The following is a 20,142-nucleotide window of genomic DNA, read 5'->3' as shown; positions in this document are numbered from 1 at the left end:
AAGAGACGGTACCATCGGTGAGCCAGCTCCAGGCACCTCTGACAGAATCCACCCGTTTTGTGTCATCCTAATTCTGAAGAACGGAAAGGAGCCCTGAGGAGTCTGAGACCAGGTATCCCAGGACCATCACCCTCCTGTCTGGTTAAGGCATCCCAGCAACTGCATCCAGCAACGTCAGGAGTCCGGAGTCCCGGCCTCAATGACAAAAGTCCTTGGACCTCAAAGCCTAATGTTCTTGATGTAAACAACCCCACTTCTCTTCTGTGTGTCTGCCAAGCCCCCTGGCAAAGGCAGAACCAGAACCTTCCTATTCTAAACGCTTCCTAAAAGAATTCTGTGTTTAGGAACACTTTTGGGGACTTTCTGTAGGAAGGGCTCCCAGCTGGGTCCAGCCTGGTCATGATTTAGTAGGTGGTCGAGTGTAAATCGGTTACACGGAGCTGTGACTCAAGGCCTGGTAGCTGCTGAGTGAGCAGCCGCTGAGCTCAGCACCCTCCCTCCTCCCCTCCCTGCTGGGTGGAGACCGAGTGTGACGACTCTTAGGAGGAGGGGTTTATGTAAACAAAATACTTTATTTGAGAAAGAAACTGCCAAATTACAAAAATTTTTTACTTGAGTTCTGTTCATTACCATGCCAGAGGTTTGTAAGGGACGTGTTCCCGTCACTACTAGGTTGGACCACATGAAACTGCCAACTCGGTCGATTAAAAAACAGTCCAGTATTGATTCCACGTGGTTCGACCCCATATAAAGCGAGCCGATGGCGAACGTTTGTTTTGGCAGCAACGTGTTCCCAGCCACATGTCTGCTGATGTTATAAACAGATGTCCGAGCGATAAACAGGTCCCGCCTGAGAAACATCCTGTTTAAAGATACTGGAAACTGTCCTGTGTGGGTCTCGAGGCAGCTCCGCCCTTCTCGCCAACCCCATGGTCTCATCACACGGCCGGGTCCAGGTGTCCTCACAGTGCAGGGACACCTGTCTGCCTTCACAACCCACTGGGCCGGATCACTCAGGAAGGCCAGGAGTACACGCCGCCCCAGGGAGTCCTTAGAAACAAAGTCTTCATCGCCACTAAAACGTTTTCTTCGTGTGAACCAGTCCAGTGCTTTCTCTCTCCCACCTTGCTTACCCCCTTGGCCTCCGGGCATTCTGCGTCCCAAATAAAAAAAACAAAACCCCCAAACTGTGTTGCTGCGGTCGCTGAGCAGAAAGGAGCAGCATGGTATCCAGACAGCCCGAGACTCAGCGGTGAGCAAAGATGGACAAACATCCTCCATTCACGTCCGACGTTTCATAGATCCCCCCACCCCAACCTTCAGTATGTTTAACTTTACATGGAGCCCAGATAAAAAATAAAGCTTTCTTACAAATTACGTTTTTTTCCAGTGAATTACTTTTACAGTAAAAATAGCTGCTACATAAATCCCTCCTGATCTCTGAAAAGGAGTTGCAGATTTCCAAAAATAGTATTCTTATTTTAATCACACAGTCACTCGGGGCTTGGGAGTGGCGCTCGGGGTGGAAATGGCTGGTCGGGAGGTTAGCTGTGGGGGAAACACAAGTGAACTAAGAAAAAAAGATAAGTTTTGTGTATCAACTGACTTACAGGCATGCATAGAAATGGAAAACATATGCCATTTGTCAAGAAAAATACTGCTTTATAGGTTTTACATTACAGTTTTTAAAAGGGGAAACCAGAGGCCAGAGGTGCCCCCAGAAAATAACATTACGTTTCTTATAAAAATTCCCAAATGTACATACTCCTTGCCAGATAACAATCCAGGCAAAACAAAACAAAACAACAGGGATTGACCCTCGTAGACCTTATTCCTGTAGGCATATTAAATGTAAATAATATACACTTTACAAATTCTCTTAGCCTGCCGGTGGCAGATTCATGTTTGCAAAATGCCACAGGCGCTCTTGAAAAATGGAATACAACATTGCATTCTTATTTCACATACAGCAATATAATTATTTTAAATTACAATATACAATATCTGTTAAATAGAACAGTTAGAGGATTTCGATAACAATTATAAGATTACAATCATATATACAAACCAACTTCTGAAATGGCACGATTGTTTTTCTTGCCCCCTCCTGCCCTCCGAAACAGAGACCGCTTTCGCATTTGTGATTCCTGGTGGCAAAAGGCCAAAGAAAATGAAAGGTGTGTGCGTCCAGGACGGGCTCACTCCGTGGAGAGGGGCCCGCAGCCCGGGCGGCCCTGCCCGCAGCCTGCTCGGAGCGCGCCCTCGGCCACTGCAACGCGACCGCATCGTGAACGGCGCTCCCCCGTCCGCAGGAGCCGGGGCGACACGCCGCGCGCTGGGCGGAGAGCCGCGGTTTCGGATGAAATAAGGCCACTGCCTCTCGGCGACTTCCCTGGAGCGTTCCAGCGGCCTGGCAGGGCCCGGGGCAGCCGGTCAGGGTGGCCCCGCGGGCAGCCCCCGGGCCTCAGTCCTCCGTGTCCGGCTGGACGCCCAGGATGGCGTGCAGTTCCTCGGGCGTGAAGCCCAGCAAGTTCTGCAGGTCGCACACGAAGCGGTACACGTAGCGCTTCCCCGACGTCTTGTGGATGATGTTCTTGTCGTAGTAATAGCGCAGGCCCCTGCTCAGCTTCTCGTAGTTCATCTTGGGCTTATTCTTCCTCTTTCCCCACCGGCGGGCCACCTGCAGGGGACACGGGCGGAAAGGAATTCAGTTCCCATCGGCATTTAAGGAAAAGTGAACGACTTCCCCCCCCCCCCCCCCCCCGATGCTGCTGGCGCGTACTCACTGGGGACACTCGCCCACTAAAGGACCCCAAGGGTACCATCCGTTTTAGGACTTGTACCAGGGCTGTGTCCCTTGGCTGGTTCTCTGAGGACAGCGGGAGGGGTGGAGGGAGTGCAGTGCCCGCACCCACGGTGAACTCTTGTCAATGCCCACGCAGACCCAGAGACACTGCCCCTCGTCAACGGATCCAAGACCGCACTCAAGTTTCCGACCGCCAGGAGAGCTCTCCTTTTACCGGGGGACCCTTCCTTGTGCCCAGGGAACCGAATCTGTGAACCCGGGGAGGGGGGGCCATACCTCATCGGGGTCAGCAAGCTTAAACTCCCATCCGTCGCCAGTCCAGCTGATGAACGACTGGCAGGATTTGTCGGAGAGCAGCTCCAGGAGAAACTGCCACAGCTGGATCGGTCCGCTTCCTGGGGGAGAGGGCAGGTGACAGGTTTTTACAGATTTAAAAGACGGCAAGGCTTCGGCCATCCTAATGAAACAAACAGCGGAGGCACGTGAGCCCCGATGCTGGGTGCCACCGTGAAGGTGCCACTCCAGGAGCCGTGACAGTCCTGAATGCTAGTGGGGTGAGGCTGAACACCAGACAGAGGTCTTCCTTCAGACCTCCATGCCTCCTACGCCCAGAAAAGAGTCATCAGGTCCTTGATGGCTGGGTTCGGTCTTTCTGGGGAAAAATTCAGGGCCACTAACGCTTGGCATCAAAATTCCTCAAGCTGTGTCACTGTTCCTTCTGTAGCAACTTTTAGAGTTTGTCTCTACAAATGCTGGGATGGGAGGGGGCAGTTGAAGGGGGCATTTACCACGGAGTGAGGCAAGCTATTCATGGAATCCTATGCTGCAGCTTTCCAGCCACATGACGTGGCTCGATTGCTTAATCCAAGACTCAGTCTCAAGAGCCACCTGGGCACTGGGAGTGACACCCACAGCCCAACCACCTCCGAGTGCTGAGGCCTACGCTGTGCCAAGTGCCCCCTCTGCGCCCTTTCCTGATTAGCATTTAGAACCACCACCTTGCGGAGAAGCACCGTGGCAGCCCTGTCTAGAGAAAAGACGTGGCTCAGAGGCCAGGTGCCCTGGCCTGGATCACACGCCCATCCAAGAGCTGTGCCCCAAGACACAGAGGCCATGGGCGGTAAGGCTTGGCTACGAGGCACAAAGGACAGGAGTTCCGGAACCGATGGGACTGGCTGCCAGCGTGCCCAGGGAGCTGCGTCCCTCTGCGCACACTTCCCCATCTGTAAAATGGGTTAATACCCCACCCACGCTGGGCCATCCATCCTAAGGACTCAGGACAATGTGCCCAGCTAACCACACCGAGGGGCAGATAACGAACACTAAAATGGAAACTAACGCCACAGCTGTTTATTTGACCAGACCGACCCTCAGGGTATGGACACCACCCTTCTTTCTCACTCACTCGGCGTGTACTTTAACGGGTTCGTGGCTATTTGTTTCAGATGACAGAAAGAAGTGGATGCCTACACAGTCTCATTTAACCGATCAGATTTTTTAAATCCCCAGTGGCTCTATATATAGTGAAAGTATAGGGGGAAAAGCTCATTTAAGGACACACGAAGCAATTAAAGAAAAAAAATCTCGGTATTTTTGCTAAAACGCTGGAAATAATCTGGTTCTAAAAACAACTTTAATATTTGTCCCTTGCCTAGAATAGCTCTTGCCCAAACCGTAAAAAATAAGATGGGTTTTAGAAGCAAGAAAAGGTAAACAGTCCTGTGTTATTTGAGGCTGGCTTGCTGCCCCTCCCCGAGCCAGTTTACATTCTTTGAAATTCCTGGAGTGGGTGAGTCAGAGCTAAGCCTTCAGCGCCCCGGTGCCCGGATCCTCCCCTTCTCTCGGGAATGGCCGAGGGAGCAGCCCTGGATTTCCATCCACTGAGCTGCATCCACGGGCATTCCTGCAAGGTGGGCCTTTTTAGGATTCAGAGGTACAGCTTGTCTGGATTCAGGATTACATCCCTCGGATCAAATGTGGGGTGCAGATACAATGTGCTGAGACTAGAACCGCCCTGGACAAACATGGCTGTCGTGGGCAGGGCACAGGGAGGTGACAGGGACACCGGAGCTGTACACTCACCTGTGAAGCCGGCCAGCACGGCCGCAGGTATGACTGGTTTGCCCTGCTCCACCGGGTCGCTCCTCTCTTGGATGTAATCCTTGAAAGACATGGTCGGCTTGCTGAGGCACAGGGACTGGCTGCAGTCGTCCTCGCAGCTCTCGAAGGAAGGCACCCGCTGCTCCAGCAGCGACGACTGGCTGTTCCAGGACTGGAGCAGGGAGTCTGAGCTCTCGAAGCTGTCCCCGCCATTCTCAGGGGAGTCACGGTCTCCGGGCTTCCCTGGCAAAGATAAGCAGGCACAAACGTTGAATCCTCCAGGACACTGACACATCCAGCCCTACCGCTAATAAAAACCTGCAGGTTGTCTTGGACTCAATGGCAGTGTCACTGCTAACCACCTGCATTCAACCGTATTTCCTGCTGGTGCAGAATCAGTCAGGCTTCCTAATGCTCTTAAACTGAGGGCCTCGTTCCTTACGCATGTGCTGCACAGCCACACCTTCCTTCGGCAGCAGAACCGAGAAATCAAGTGAAGCCTCACGGGATGGAGTATTATACAGCAGTGAAAAGGACAGGGGCTGCTACATCCGACAAGAGAGGTGGCTCTCAGCCATAATGACAAGTAAAACAACACATAGTATGACCCCATTTATACCAAATTCAAGAACAGAAGAAACTACAATGATAAAGTCAGGACAGTGGTTTCCTCTTGGGGTAGGGATGCTGCTGACGCTCGGGACAGGGGATGAGGGAACGTTCTGGGATGCTGGAAGCCCATCTCCATCTGGGTGGCTTTACACAGGCGTATATATGTGAAAATTTAATCTCAGTTGTATAACCTGAGATCTGCGCCCTGTGTATACACATCTCCGTAAAAAGAAATCTATTTCCTTCCTGCACTGTCTCCGAAACATCCCGCTGGGTGGAGGAACCTGTTCACAACAGCAGGGACTGTCTTGCTTACGCAGCTTCCTAAGGCCCCACCGCAGCCTGAAACACGAGGGGCAGGCCTGCGGAGTGAACCCGTCGCCTGGGACCTAACGTCACTCAGAACAGGATGAGTCCCGGCCTCCTGCAGGAGTGGGACACAGGACCCTGATGGAGCAGCTCGTGTCGCTGTCTGGCCATGGCCCCCGGGAACCACACCCACAGCCCACGGCGAGGAACGCGTGGAAGCTCCTTACCAGAGGCGCTGCCCATCAGATTCACGCTGCCGCCGGCGAAGTCCTGGCCGACGGAGCAGTAGCCGACGCCGACCGCGCTGAGCTGGGACTTGGGGAACATCGGGAACTCCTCGGAACTGAGGGCGCCGGGCGCCGCTGCAGGCGGACACAGGCTGTCCAGGAGACTGCCCTTGGGGTAGCTCTGCGCCTGCATTCCATACGGCGCCTGCTCCATGCCAAAGCCTGCGACAGAGCCACCGACGGCGGAGCCGTTAGGTCACAGCGCGCGGTAATCGCAGACCCTCCGCCCCTCAAACCGACCACACTTGAGCAGTTCTGCGTGCCTGGCCTTTGCACACCCAGCGGACATGTGGGCTCCGACGGGAGGCTTTCCACTTTGCAAACCATTCATCTCCTCAGCCTTGCTGGCCTTTTACCGCCCGCTGCCTCTGGGCCTGGGTGCGATGCCCCAGAGTTACTGTTTCTACGGCTTTAGTTCAACAAGTGCTTTCCCGAGACCCTCAGGATGACAGGGGTTACTGGCTCTTTCGACTTCCAAGGGCACTGAGGCTCAGACTAAGTGACATGCCCCGTCAGTATGTCCTAAGGGGCCTCTCTAGTCCCTCCGTCCCAGGGCTGGATCGGGGGACCACCTGTAACCTACACTCCCCAAGAGAGAACCTGAATTCCAGGACGCCTTTTCCAACTCCAAAGTTCAGAGCAAATTTGGTGTTGCTCTCCACACACTTCCTGCGCCCGCCACGTCCCATTTGTTATACCAGACGCGACCCCAGCAGTCAGCTCCCTGCATTCTACCCCTCGCTCTGTGCAGGGCCTGGGCCAGCTCTGGCCATTACGCCAGGTTAAATTTTCTGGTGGCCACATTAAAAAAGTAAAAAACAAACACACACACACAAAAAACACACCCAGGGAAACTGAAAAATTTTACGTGAACCTAAGATATCAATTATCGTTTCAATAAGCGATGAATATTTTTCAAATGAGGAAGGAGACAGTTTACATCCCTCGTTTCACACTAAGGCTTCCAGCTCTGGCGTGCGTTACATTGCTGTCCCGCATCTCAATGTGCACCAGCCACATTTCAAGCGCCCGGTAGCTCAGTCGCCACGTGTGGCCACTATATGGGTCAGTGCGGGTCTAGATCATGCCTTCGGAGTGTCCAAGAGCTAACAGGATGACTTCAAGCCCAGATCTCAAATCTCAAGGGCAGAACCCAGACTGACCTAATGAATTGCTGTTAATCCAATGAGGAACGGAGTTGAGGTGGGAGTTTTCTTCATACTGATCCTCTGTCTTTTCTTGGTTTTCTGGAAAACAGACACAGGAGTGCTAAGTTTGCAGATCGAGGTTAAAACTACACGAGAGAAAGTGGCTTTCTGAATTACTGCTATAGGGGGTATTTCAAGATAATGCAACCCATTTGGTGTCACATTTAATCCGACAGTGTTCCAAGTCATTCCATCTTTTCAAAAACTAGAGACCATAATGCATTTTTCACTAAGTAGAGTGAGTCTTCGCCCATGAATGCAGTCAGAGGCAAAGTTAAAGCCTCTACTGCATAATCTAGATGGTGTGTCAATGAATCATGAAATATTCATTCACCTGTACCAGGCAGTGGCCGGAAATAGAGCAGGTGAGTAAAGGAGACCCAGTCCCTGCCTCCGTGAGGCTCAGGGCCATTGTTTCAGACTCTGAAAGTCCCCCCAGGGTAGGGTGACCGCTACACAGAGAGAGGGCCACTTGGGGACACGCATGCCCAGGAGCTTTGAAAGGGAAAAGGTCTGTGGTTCTGCGTGTCTACTCCCTACACACACACACAACCACACGGGCACCCCCACACGCCCACAAACCCAGAGCCACAGGCGCACACCCGAGAGTGGCCAAACAGGCCCAACCTGCCAGCAAACATCCTCACCAGAACCTTGTCGGGTCAGACTCGTCCAAGTTCAAGAAGATTTGGGCATTTTTAAAAATGAGTTCCCCTGGCCCTCAGGAGCCATCACTAGAGAGAGCTGGTAGTGGACTCAAGTTCTGACCGACAGTGAAACTCAGCGCTCATTTAAATGAGGAATAGTTCCCAAAACTCTACAAAGGGGCTAATTTTCTTCACGTTTTCACTTAAGTGATCCCTCACTACCATGTTTTTCTTTTTGAACTCACTGTATTTTTAACAATGGTCTCAATGCTCTCATAAGGTCTGAATCACAACTTTCTATGATGAGAGTTCTTTGCTCAGAAGGCCAGTTTTTGTAGAATATGTATCAGTGTGAAAATATCTATCAATTACTCCTACATTTCTTTAAAAACATGAAACCCCCAAAAATTCTCTGTTGGACTCCATTTGGACTTAAGAAAATTTACTGTACAATTCACGGAGTTTGAATAAAGGCTCGCACCGCCGAGGCTGGCTTCGTTCTTTCGGTTCTGTAAGGGGAGCCACAGAACAGGGGAAGGATTCTTTGCTGGCCTCCGAATCTGAGCCAACACGTCCCTGCTCCGACGAATGCCGTCTAGCGACAGTGAACCAGTTAGTGACTAAGGCTGTCGCCTTGGGGCTATGCTCCATGTCACACACACACACACACACACACACACACACACACACGCTTAAGTGGATTCAAATCTATAATCGAGGCCACATATGTGACTCACTCCAGTGGCATTTTCAGGCAACTGACATCATTTGAAACTCTGACCCCACAGTTGCCCGCTCTTCCCTCCCACGGCTGGTACCTTTGATCATTTGCTCCAGATGCTCCCAGAGAATGTCGCCCACAAAGTCAGGTGCCAGCTCCAGAAAACGCTCCTTGCCCAGGTTACACAACACCTGGCCATTCATGCCGAACCTCTGGAGGTTTACGTTCACCAGGCTGAACTCGTTGGTGGCCCAGAGGAGCCACTGGCAGACCTGCTGCTCCGTCCACAGCCAGGGGTCTACGGGGAGGGAAGAAGAGGTGGAACAGAGGGAAAAAGGCAGGAGGGAGTGAGACCAGAGTCGTCGCTCCTGATTTACCCCCAGGTCCACACGTGCACCGAAGACCAATGAAACGAGCGAGCCACCCGGGGGAATTCTAAGTGCTGGATGGAGTGTGCAGGTGACTGGTTGCAATAAAAAGTGGCTCAGCTTAACCCCATCTCTGCCACGCTTTGTGAGCCGTCTTAAACAAGAGTTGTGTTTTTTTTTTAAATAACCCATCTGGAGCCGTGGCAGTCAAGTTCGTTCGTCTAGTATGGGGCAGGCTCAGAAAAGCAGCTCTACAAAGAGGCACTTACTCTTGGGGATGCCCAGACGGCGCTGCTCCTTTTTGAAGCCACTGAAGGTAGCCTTCAAGGCTTGACTCATCACAGCCTTGCTGCAGGGAGTTAGCAGAGGCAACTCACAGCTGGCCGAGTCTAGAAAGAAACCCGGGGACGTTAGGACTTCAAGCTGGCAATAGCAGAGGGAGAATCCAGGGGAGGAGCGTCAGCTTTTAGAAAGAACAATTCTGATCTCAACCTTGACATAATTCCTTAAGAGAATCAGTGTTACCCCCCTAAAATACTTTTGACTGAGATTTAAAAAAATTGCACATCCCGTATCTTCAATTATTTAAAAAAATCTAAAATAAAATCAAACTCAAGTTTTTTCTTATGATGCAAAATTTCACACAGCAGTTTATGCCTAGGCAAAATGTCTATTGAAAGCTATCTGAAAACTGGGTAATAAAAAAAATGGCATGATTCTTGGCCCAAATTCTTAAGGGGTTGCAAATACATAATTCGGAAGTCGATTCCAGTAAACTAAGCAGCAGGTGGAGACTGGAGCCGGCTACAGGCAGCCCTGAGCCCTGTGAAGTTGGCCCACTTTCCATTTTTGTTGAAAACTGTCTTCTCTGGATTTCCCTCAGCCATTTAAAAAATGATAAATGACTGTCACACGAAGGCATGCTGACGCCAGTGCGCGTTTCAATTAATTTTCTGGGCCGTAATTTCTAGCACCTACTTCACATGACAAAGTCAAGTCTGGAATGTTTCCAACTAATAACAATCCCAGTCACTGCGGAGGCATCGCTGACGTGCTGGTCCTTTATAAAGAACAAACAAGGACGTGCAGAAGTGTGAAAGTCAACAGGGATGCGTAGAAAACAAGCAGGAATCATTTGTGGCCCCCAAACTCCAGGGATGAGCTCACTGCGAGCCCAGAATGAAAAGCCGCGACGCATTTGCCTGTGCCCTGTTCTGCTCTGCCGGGTGGACCTAGGAGCCACCAGGGTGAAAAGACCCTGATGGAAATCTCAGGGTCCCCTGCAGGGTGCCAAGAGCGGGAGATGTGCTCTCCCTGGGGTGCGTCTGGCAGGGAAGCCACCAGAATCATCACACTCATCAAATGGGAAAACTGTCTTGTCCCAGGTTGAGCCTCCACCTGACTTTTTACACCAAAGACTCAAGATACCAACACTCATTGCTCATGGACTGTCCTTATTCACTGCGTTACTCTGGGCCATCACGCACAGTGTGTCCTTCGGGGTAGCAATTACCGTGAGAAATGGAATCCAAGCCTGTGGGCACTTCTTGGAGAGCTTGCTTTTCATTCAGGGAGGGGAATATGGCAAACAGGGACCCATCAAAGGTGTCGAAGGCTGGCTGTCGCTGCAAGAAGGGACAGAAAGAAAGCAGAAATATATTTATTTACTTAATTACCTGTTTTCAAAGTGGTCCGTGGGCAATCTCATTGCTTTGCCCCGATTAAGCTGGCCATCGAGAGGCCACACCTGGAATGGGCCAGCCGCACGCAAGAGGTGTCTAGGCTGGCCCACGTGAGCCACTGAAAGGAGCGGTTTCACTCCGGGCCATTCAGTCTCCCTCAAGAGTCAGGATGACTGGGGATTTATTTTTAATGGCCTGATCCACTTAAATTAATAAATTAACTAATCAAACCTAAAAATACTAGAATCCCAGAAGAACAGTTCTGGGAGGGGCCTCAGAGCCCACCTGGTCCAAACACCTGGCCTATTAGCGACATCCTAGGAGAGAAATTCGGTCAGGCCACGTGTGTAAGGAAAATGACCCCGGGCAAGGCAGTTTCAGGTCACCGCAGTTACAGCGAAAGGCAAATGATGGAATGAAACTGAAAATCAAGCAATGAAAAAAAAGATCTCTGGGAGCATTTATTTTTAAATGTTTACAATGAGACACTTTAACTGAAACTAGGTGTTTTTCTTCATCATTTCTGATGGTTCAGAAAATAGTAAAACACACTGAGAAAGTTCCTTAAGATTTAATTTTATAAAAGTAAAGAGTATTAAAAAGAACATCCCCCTCCCCCCCAATCATCTTTGGGGAAAGATCTCCAAAGGAAGCAGGTAATAGTGAAATTATCTACAGTTTTAAGGGAAAAGAGTGGAGAGAGACACAGAGCAAGATAAAACCTCACACTGTCGATTTCTGATCATCTAGCATTTATCAAAGAAATAGCCTTTAATGTAAAACTCGTTAATAAGTAATAGGTAAGGCCTTGATTCATCACTGCCCAGCTGGTTAAGGAAAATATGTGAAGAAAGCTATACTTTTCCAACACGCGCTGGAAATCCCAAGTTCTGTGTAATACAATGACACATCTGTTGAGTCACCAATAAGAAAATGTGTAACACATTTACAAATAAAATTGGCCTGCGCTTTCTTTTTAGAAATGTGGAACAATGGATGACACATTGCAAAAGAGGGTGGAAGAGGGTGGGCAGAGCGGGAACTGGCCCAAACACTCAAGACAACGACTCCCCAGGAAGGAGCCCAGCCCCACAAAACCCAAGGCAGTGATGTCCAACAGATGCCCCAAGATGTCGAGGAAAGACCTATTAGGCAAATATGAAACGTTCATCTCTAGATCTATAAACTACTCTATATTGGACTGTGTGTAAAATATCCAATCCACTTTTGAAATTCCCACTAGCTTTGCCCAGGTGACTAAGAAATGCCTTTGGTTCGCTGACAGTAAGTTCAGTTTTTAAAATAAAGAAGTCAAAAGATCACACGAATTCACGCTGCCTATTTCAACACATCTATTCCAGTGACAGTGTCTTCTTCAAACCCAGAAATTGCACGGACATCACTAAATTCTTTCACTTTACAGAATTTTTCTTTCTAGGGGTGTGGTTTCAAGCTTGGTGCCATCATATCTTGTCCAGTTTCTGCCCCACTGAAAATGTCTGACCAAACCAACAGGGAAACTCACTCGCCTGAAGCTGGATGACCTACATAATACTCAAGAAAGACCTGAGCCCGTGTTTGGCTCTGTGGGTTCTATCAGACAAATAACCTCCCAGGATCTACAGAGGAAAATGTGACATCCCAGGAACACATATCTGTACAAAACCCCAGGCTCAGAGGAGGCCAATCTAAACCCACTGCTCCTGGGATGTGTTTGCTACACGAAGCTGACAGCAATCAGGTCCCGCTCTCACACGTGGAAAAGGCCAACGGGGAGTTAGTTATCAGTGCTGCCACAGAATCCCCCCCCCCAGGATTAAGACAGGTGCTCCAGGAAACGTGTTTTGCTGGGCGGCAGAGGCCACTGTCATCTTTACTCTGTTTCCTGGCTCACAGACCCAGGCTGCCCAGTGGGCTTGGACCACCTGATGGAAGCAGTAGTGGGGCCTGCGGGCCTCTCCTAGGTGTCCTTGCCTCATCCCAGGAAACTCCAATTCTGTGTAGCTGAGAACCACAGGGTTTTTCACCTGGTAGGAGTCTCAGAAATAAACTACCAAGGCCTCACCTTCTACAAATTAAATGGGTTCAAGCATCAGGATGCCCATTTTACAGACTAGAAAACTGAGGCCCAGAGAGATTAAGCAAACAGTCCAGAGTCACACAGCCAGTAAATTAGAAGTTGGGGCTAGAACAGGTCTTCTGGGACTTAGCCCACGGTTTCATTTATTTTTCCTCCTAGAGACTGAGCTTTACAAATTAAAAACAACTTTTAATTAAGACTTGCTCACTCACCTTGAGTGTCCCTCGGTAACTGTTAGACACAGGGGCCACCTGGTCCATGTTCTTGATTCCAAAATCATTCATCTTAAAAGAAAAAAGGAAGGAGAGTCAGATGCAACAAGTCAAGTGCTCCATTTTTAAGGAGACTTCACGGGCTGCAAGACACCGATTCCTGCTGAGTCTGTCAAGTTGCATAATAGTCATTCAGAACCAAATGCCAGGAATTCTTATTTAAAAGGTCCTTTCTTACAAAGGCTATGATATTTAAGTAGTTCAATAATAATGCTGATTCCCACTGAATTCCACTTAGAGCCTCCTAAGGCAGCCTGTGTCCTTCCCAGGTAGGCAAGGGAGGGGCTACTATTCCCTGCCACCCGGGTGTGGGCCCAGAGGGGTGCCAGACAGTCATCGGCCACCTCCTGTCTGCAAGGGGGCAGTCAGCCGCACTGGGGATCCTCAGGAGTGACCTGCTCCAGGCAGCTCCAGGTATATCAAGATCTGGGAAAACATGCTGGGAGGAGCCGGGAGGCCCCTCCTGTCCACACTGGAGGAAGCACAGGCCCAGGGAGATCAAAGGGAGAACCGCGGCTTCAGACTAACCCTCCGGCCCGGTCCCAGATCCTCCAGTGTTAAATACACGAGCTCTAAACACGTCTGCTTTGTGTGTCGCCCAGCTGTGCACCTCCTCAAGAAGCAATTCCAATCACAGATCGGCCTCACTTGCTCTGACAGTATCTGGGCTTATGCTAGACCTGCCCCGCCCAACGTGGTAGCCACCGGCCACGTGCGTCTGGTGAGCGCCTGGCACATGGCTAAGACATGCTCTGCATGTAACATACACAAGCAGAGATTTCAAAGGTCTCGTAGAAAAAAGTAAAATATCTCAGTAATAACGTTACATTTACTGCATGTTTATATAACACTTTGAATATATTCGGTTAATGGAAATATACTGAAATTAAGTGCACCTATTTTAAATATTTAAGATGGCTATTAGAAAAGTTATAGTTACATATGTGGCTTGCAACTGGACTGTGCCGTAACAGACTGTGAATTTATTTGGGGCCCTAATATGAAACTGTTTGGCCAGGTGAGTTATATATTAATAAGGGAGAAGGGTACCTAGATAATGGCACTAGAATGTTAGATAAAAAACCCAGAGAAACCAAAACTCATTTTCAAATAACCTAGGTTAGCATAGTTGATAGTAACCTTTACCCTATGGGGCCCTCCTCAACCTCCTGGCTTCCTGGCCACGGAACTGAAGGGCTATAAGGCAGCTTTCTGGGGTCCACTAATTGCCCTCCCCGCCAGTCTCCACCGGGTGCTCCCAACTGTTACAGCTGAGACCTCTGAGTAATTAAAACACTGCGCAATAGATAGCACTTACTAGAGGTGGCAAATAGCATATTTTCCGGTACCTAATTGGGTTTTTTTGTGTGCTTTCTTGTTTTTTCTTTATGATCAATGTTATAGCTAAAGCAGACCTCCCAACAACTCAACACCCTCCCCCCTCCCTTGGCTGGAGAGGCAGTGTGGGAGGTGAGTGTCTGCCTCAGGGGAGGCCAGAGGCACCGCAGAGGGCTGTTAAAACCCTCAGAGTGCGGGTAATTATCCCGGTGGCCAGTGAAGGCTGGAGCACTGGAAATAAATAACAGGGCTATGGGGGTGGGCAGGGAAGGGGAGGGGCTGTCCTGGATCAAAAGTGGCCACATTTGTTCAGCATCTCCACTTGGTGGGCCATGTTCCCACATGCACTCAAGGATCAATATTCAGTACTGATGACGGCTGCAGTGACAGATTCCTCCTAGCCCAGGGCTGAGCCTGAGCTGGGGGACTGTCCCTTCCCACCTCACTGAATCTTCCAGACATCCCTGAGAGGTGGATGTGACACAGCGAGGCCCAGAGACCTTTGGGGACTTGCCTAGGATCACACAGCTACTGTGGGGGCTTCTGAGGGGCACAATGCAGACCACACAGCAGTTGGGGATGGCCCTAAATCCTGAGCGCCTCCATGTGCCAGGGTAACCTGAGGGATGGGGCCTGGGCCTTCTCCCACCACATCCTATAGGTCAGACAGCACACAGATGTTATTAGACCGGCGCCTGCATGCTACTCTTTACAATGGGAAATGCTCCTCAATGCAGAGCCTTCTGTCATTTACAGGAATGAACTAAGTCCTGCTAACCTGTTGATTAAATACACGAGCCTGAAACAGAAGAGCAAAATGCCCAGGCATCTTGGGTGCTGCCAATTACCCACCCAGGCCGGCTCCTTTTCTACGTCTGGTTTGCAGACGCTTGGTGACTTGGGAAATGTGGAATAATTTCCCACCTTCACAGAGATGGACAGAGAATGGATGTGGAAGGCGATGGAAAAGCTTGGCGGGGGTTTTTGTGTACAAATACTTGGGAGAAAAGGCAGTCTACCACTCCCACATAAAGAGCTGTAATTATTCATTCCAGAATAGAATTCTTTTGTTGTCCAGCTTTTAATTTGTTTTGTAAGAACCATGAAGAATCAAAGTGGTTTCAGGCAGACACAGAATTAATCAAATTTAAGTTCACTTATTTTATTCAACGTGGCTCGTTAAGGTGGCAGACAAGCCAAGTTTCTCCATGTAAATCAATTTCAAATTTGGGTCCTTTTTGTGTTTTTGTGTTGCCCTTTGGAAAGCTGCTTGTGAACAACAACAACAACAAAAAACCCCAAAAACCAAAAAAAAGAAAGAAAAAAAGGAAAGTGGCAGAAACCTAAGTGCTGAACATGGTTAAATTTTTAAAACAAGCAGAACTTGCCTGACAACTGTACCCTTCTTGGAACAAGTGATCACTTATGTGAGATTAGACCACAGGTTTGTATTTAGGCAAATTTGGAGAGAAAAAGAAAAAGGACCCCCTCCCCCCTCCAAGTCCTTTCCGAAGGTTGGTGTGTTTTTCCTTTGAAAGTTATCACTTTAGCGAGAGGAATGACTAATCCCAACAATGAGTGTTTGATATTTCCCTGCAGGACCCGAGGGGCTAACATTTACTGTACTATGATATTACTCAGAATTTTAATAAACCTTAACTTGGAGATTTATCTCCCTGATGGGTGGTGATGCGGGCAGGCAGATGGCGCACAGGCGCTTCCATTGTCCAGAACAAACATAATCTCTTCGTGGTGAGTTAAAATAAATTACCCTTATCTCCAAAGGGGACTGCTCACTTCTTCACTTTCTAAATAAATAGCACGTCAACTACTATTTCAGGCTACCTTGAAATTGAAACAGACCAATATAAAAAGTCTCCTGTGCTTTAAAAAAAACCGCACACCCTCAAATGCACAAACGCTCACTGATACCCCTTCATTAAAAATGCTTTATGAACGAGAAAATAAAGGCAGCCCTGCGCGCCCAAGGCGTCCTTTCCGGCCAGCTCCGGGTGCTCGCCCGGCGGGGCCGAGGGGCCCGGGGCCGCCCCCGCGCGCCCTCGGGGGGTCCTGCGCTCCAGCTGCGCGCCCCGGCCGCCCCCGCTCCTCCCCCGGGCGCCTCCCGCGCGGCTGGCCGGGGCCGGGCCCTGGACGTGACCGAGCAGGTGACCCGCGGCTCTGCGTGTTCCCGGAGTCGCAGCCTCCCAGGTGTTTCAGGAGGCGGGCGCCCCAGATCTTCCCGGGCCCGGCGCGCTCCAGTAAATCACCCGCAAACCTGGGCGCGCCGGGGCCCCCCTCGGACACCCTCTGCTGAGTTCCTCCAGCCCCTTCGCGAAACCAGATCCGCCGGGGCGCCCACTGGCCGGAGCCCCCCCCCCCCCCACTAGGCCCTCGATTCCTTTTAAAAACAAAAGCAAGCGAGCCAAGCCGGCGCGCACGCCCAGCCCCGGCGGCTCGGCGACCCGGGGGCCGCGCGGCCCAAGTCCGCAGCCGGCTCCGCGCGTCAACGCCGGGCCCACTCCGCGCCCTGCCCCGGGCCCCGCGCCCCCGCGTCCCCGCAGCCACCCGCCACACGAACCGCACAGGCACGGAACCCAGGCGCGCGACGCCCGAGTCCTAGGAGCAGCCGCCACCCCGCCTGGACCCCCGCGTGCGGACCTCGGCGCTACCCGCGTCTCCAGCCCCGTTTCTGAATCCCCCAGGGGAGGAGCCGGCGCCGGGGGGGGAGGCTCTCCACGGACCCCCAGGCCCGCGCCCGGCCGGCCCGCCCACCCCGGACCCCGCTCTTACCGCGCGGCTTCGGGCAGGGCCGGCGAGCGGCCGGGCGGCTGCTGCTGGAGGCCCGGGCTCCTCGGTGCGAGCGCGGCGGGGCCGCGGTGCGGGTGCGGGTGCGGCGCTCCCCGGGCCGGGGCGAAGGAAGGCGGGCGGGCGGGCGAGCGGGCGGCTCCTGGCGCTGGGCTGGGCTGGGCTGGGGCTGCGGCTCCACTGCGCGCCGCTCCGCCGCTGGAGGAAGTAACCGGCCCGGCCCCTCGGCGGAGGGCTCTTCAGCAGCGGGGAGCAGGGAGGAGGGAGGCGGGGAGGAGGGGCGAAGAGGGGAGGGGAGACACCGGGGGGGGAGGGGGGAGGAGGGGGAGCGGGGGCGGGGGGCGGGGCCAGCCTGTTCCGGCCCGGCCCTCGCTGCGCCCCGCGCCCCGCGCTCAGTCCCTGCGCCGCGGTGCCAGGCGGTGCGCCCCGGGCCCCGGCGGAGAGTCTCCCTGGGTTTCCTCCCCTTGTCCCGAGGCTTCAGCGTCAAGCTCGCCTCTCGAATCCGGCAGGAACGCGGGGCTGGTGCTGGCGGCCCGAGCGGCCGCGGGGCTCGGGGTAACAGGGGGCCCCATTCTTGGATTTCTTTCCGGATTTTTGATTTCTGATCATTCTTATCATGAGAAGACTCTGAGATGATAAACGGACGAGCTGGGCCCTTGGCTGGGCGGCCGAGTCGGCGCCGCGCGGAGAAGCCCCGGTCCTACCGCCTCCGTGAGCGGCGCCCCCTAGAGTTGAGCGGCGCCTTCACAGCGACCGGCCTGGGCTGCGCCCGGCTGATGCGCCTGGTAATTCTCCAGGGCGTTCTGCTCCCCACTTTAAATATGCGGGAATTGAACCTTAGGGCGAATGACTTGCCGGGTGATAAAACGTATGACTCCCACCCATGCTCAAAATCGTCACCCACACCCTGCCACTTCCCATTTTTAGCTGAAAATACTTGGGTCGGTGGCTAGAAATGTGTACATGTCCTAGGCAAATTCACGTCAGATTATCAATATTTTGGAGGAAAATTTAGATTCCTGAAGGCGGATATAAAATAAAACGGCCCAGCTTAGGCAAGGCCAGGACACTGAAAATTGGTGCATCTCAAGGACCCAGTGCTGTGAAGGGAGAACTGCCTCGTGTCTTCGTTACCAAGGTTTCCCGGTTTCCGTGGCAACCCTACCTCCGGAGTTATTCGGATAATTGAGATATTACCGTGCCTTAATGTTTCCAGGTACCCCAGGGTCTCCAGGTGTCATCATCGCATGGGTCCACAGCAGGGTCTACAGGCTAAACCAGCCAGGTACACAGCAGGAGTGATGTTTCTAGGATACTGAATTCATCCTGACGGCCTCTCCGTGCATATTCAGGTCCGGATCAGAAACCATAGATAGGTCAAGAAAGCATTTCATAAACGGAGTACAGATCCATAGTAAGTTACCATGGAGACATGAAGAATATGCTACTTTTTATTTTTTAACTGTAGCAAAAAATACTGACTCACCTAGGCTGCAGTTTTAGCTAATAGAGGGGTTCCCCTCACCAGCCCCTCACACAGCCCTTGATAGTGTCTGAGAAGCTGGGTGCCCACAGCCATGGAGGCAAGTTCAGTTGCCCCAAATGGGACTGCCTGCCTGTCCATAGCACCTGCTCCTGCTCTCCTGGATGGACCTTCAGTGTGGGATGCTCCGGGGCAGAGTCATTGAGGCCCAATCACCGGGAAGACACAGTTTCTCCTCGGGCTGGTGCAGGCGGTGGGCAGGCCAGGAGGGGCACTTTACTCACGTTGAGCCATTTCCAACACATCTGAGCAGAAAGATGTCAAAAGAAGGAGCATGGCGGTTTGCGGGCAATATGCTCCAGACAACCAATTTCTCTTCTGCTCTAACTCGTTAAACCTGGGGCTCCTTCTCTCCTCTGCAGAAGAAAAGGTGATTCAGGAACCTACGTCATCAGGCTGGGATGAGCACTTGACATAGAACCAAACAGCTCAAGAATTTATCATTGGCAGAGAGTCTCAAAATGATCGAATGATTAAGTTTCTTTTTCCAAGCGCCCCTCTGAGAGCATCTTATGAAAGAGACCCTTTGAAAGAAATATCGTATACATGAAAAAATCATCCTTACCCTCTGAGTGGTAAGTGTGAGAAACCCTATTGAAAATGATCTGGCCAGAGTGCAAATGGCAGAACCGAAAGAGGCCCAGGAGGCAGGGGGAGGAAGCCCAGGTCACACACCAGCTTGGACCCTTGACTCCCACCCAGGCCTCGGCCACGCCCTGATTCCCTGTGGAGAAGGCCTGGGCTCATCCAGGCTGCACCCTTGTCCTGGTCCTACACCGTGGCCAACCCCCGTTTATGCCTGGGCGGTCGCATGGTCATAATAAAAAGGCCTATCCTAGTTCTGGGGCGATTTCAGGCTTCCCAACATTTTTTATCTTTCTGTTATTAGTTGATTTCCTAGTAACTCAACTGAACTAAGACCGGGGCCTGGCTGAAGCCTGAGATTACTCATTGACTATTATGGCTTAATTTACCGAGCTTCACAGTAAATCAAACCTAATAAAAGTCTGGCCCTTGTGCTTCAAGATCAAAAGTCGAAGGTGTTAGAAGGAAATTAACAGCCAGAAGTCACTCGGGTTGAAATGATCAGAGGCACTGTGTCAACTGGGTTCAAGAGCAGTCTCTCCCCACTTGAGAAAGAGAAGCCCACAGAGAAGGGGACAGGGGGATGCTACAGGGCTACGCATGCGTTATAAAGACCAAATGTCTAGGGAGTAAATTGCAGATAAAGAGTCCTTTAGAATCCGAACGTAATTATTTAAAATGATTAGCTTACCAAGTCATCCTTTAAAAAATTAGCAAAAACGTTTCCTTAGAAACATATCTGTTTCCCTTGAAATTCAAATCAATAGTCAACACACAGT

At 51.4% G+C, this 20,142-nt stretch overlaps 1 protein-coding gene across 1 annotated transcript; it reads right to left on the bottom strand.

Annotated features, from left to right (window-relative positions):
• Positions 1–552: 552 nt before the first annotated feature.
• On the bottom strand, positions 553–17,296 carry ETS2 (ETS proto-oncogene 2, transcription factor). Its single transcript, XM_087818421.1, has 10 exons — positions 17,221–17,296; positions 13,033–13,104; positions 10,572–10,683; positions 9,328–9,447; positions 8,788–8,988; positions 7,278–7,361; positions 6,055–6,276; positions 4,889–5,149; positions 3,083–3,201; positions 553–2,680 (listed from the first exon to the last, which is right to left on the bottom strand). The coding sequence occupies exons 2-10, from the start codon at positions 13,102–13,104 to the stop codon at positions 2,465–2,467; spliced, it is 1,407 nt and encodes a 468-aa protein (XP_087674547.1). The 5' UTR covers positions 17,221–17,296; the 3' UTR covers positions 553–2,464.
• Positions 17,297–20,142: the final 2,846 nt, after the last annotated feature.

Source organism: Miniopterus natalensis, chromosome 6, assembly GCF_054644295.1.
Source record: "Miniopterus natalensis isolate mMinNat1 chromosome 6, mMinNat1.hap1, whole genome shotgun sequence".
Classification (NCBI taxonomy): Eukaryota; Metazoa; Chordata; class Mammalia; order Chiroptera; family Miniopteridae; genus Miniopterus; species Miniopterus natalensis.
The sequence above is the reverse complement of the archived record's forward strand: the minus strand, read 5'-3'. Positions and strand labels throughout refer to the sequence as shown.

Coding starts and splice junctions, on each gene's coding strand:
- ETS2 (XM_087818421.1), bottom strand. CDS start 13,104: ATGAATGATTTTGGAATCAAGAACATGGACCAGGTGGCCCCTGTGTCT. Junction 10,684..13,032: donor GTTACCGAGGGACACTCAAG/GTGAGTGAGCAA, acceptor CCCTTCTTGCAG/CGACAGCCAGCCTTCGACAC. Junction 9,448..10,571: donor CTTGGATTCCATTTCTCACG/GTAATTGCTACC, acceptor GTTTCTTTCTAG/ACTCGGCCAGCTGTGAGTTG.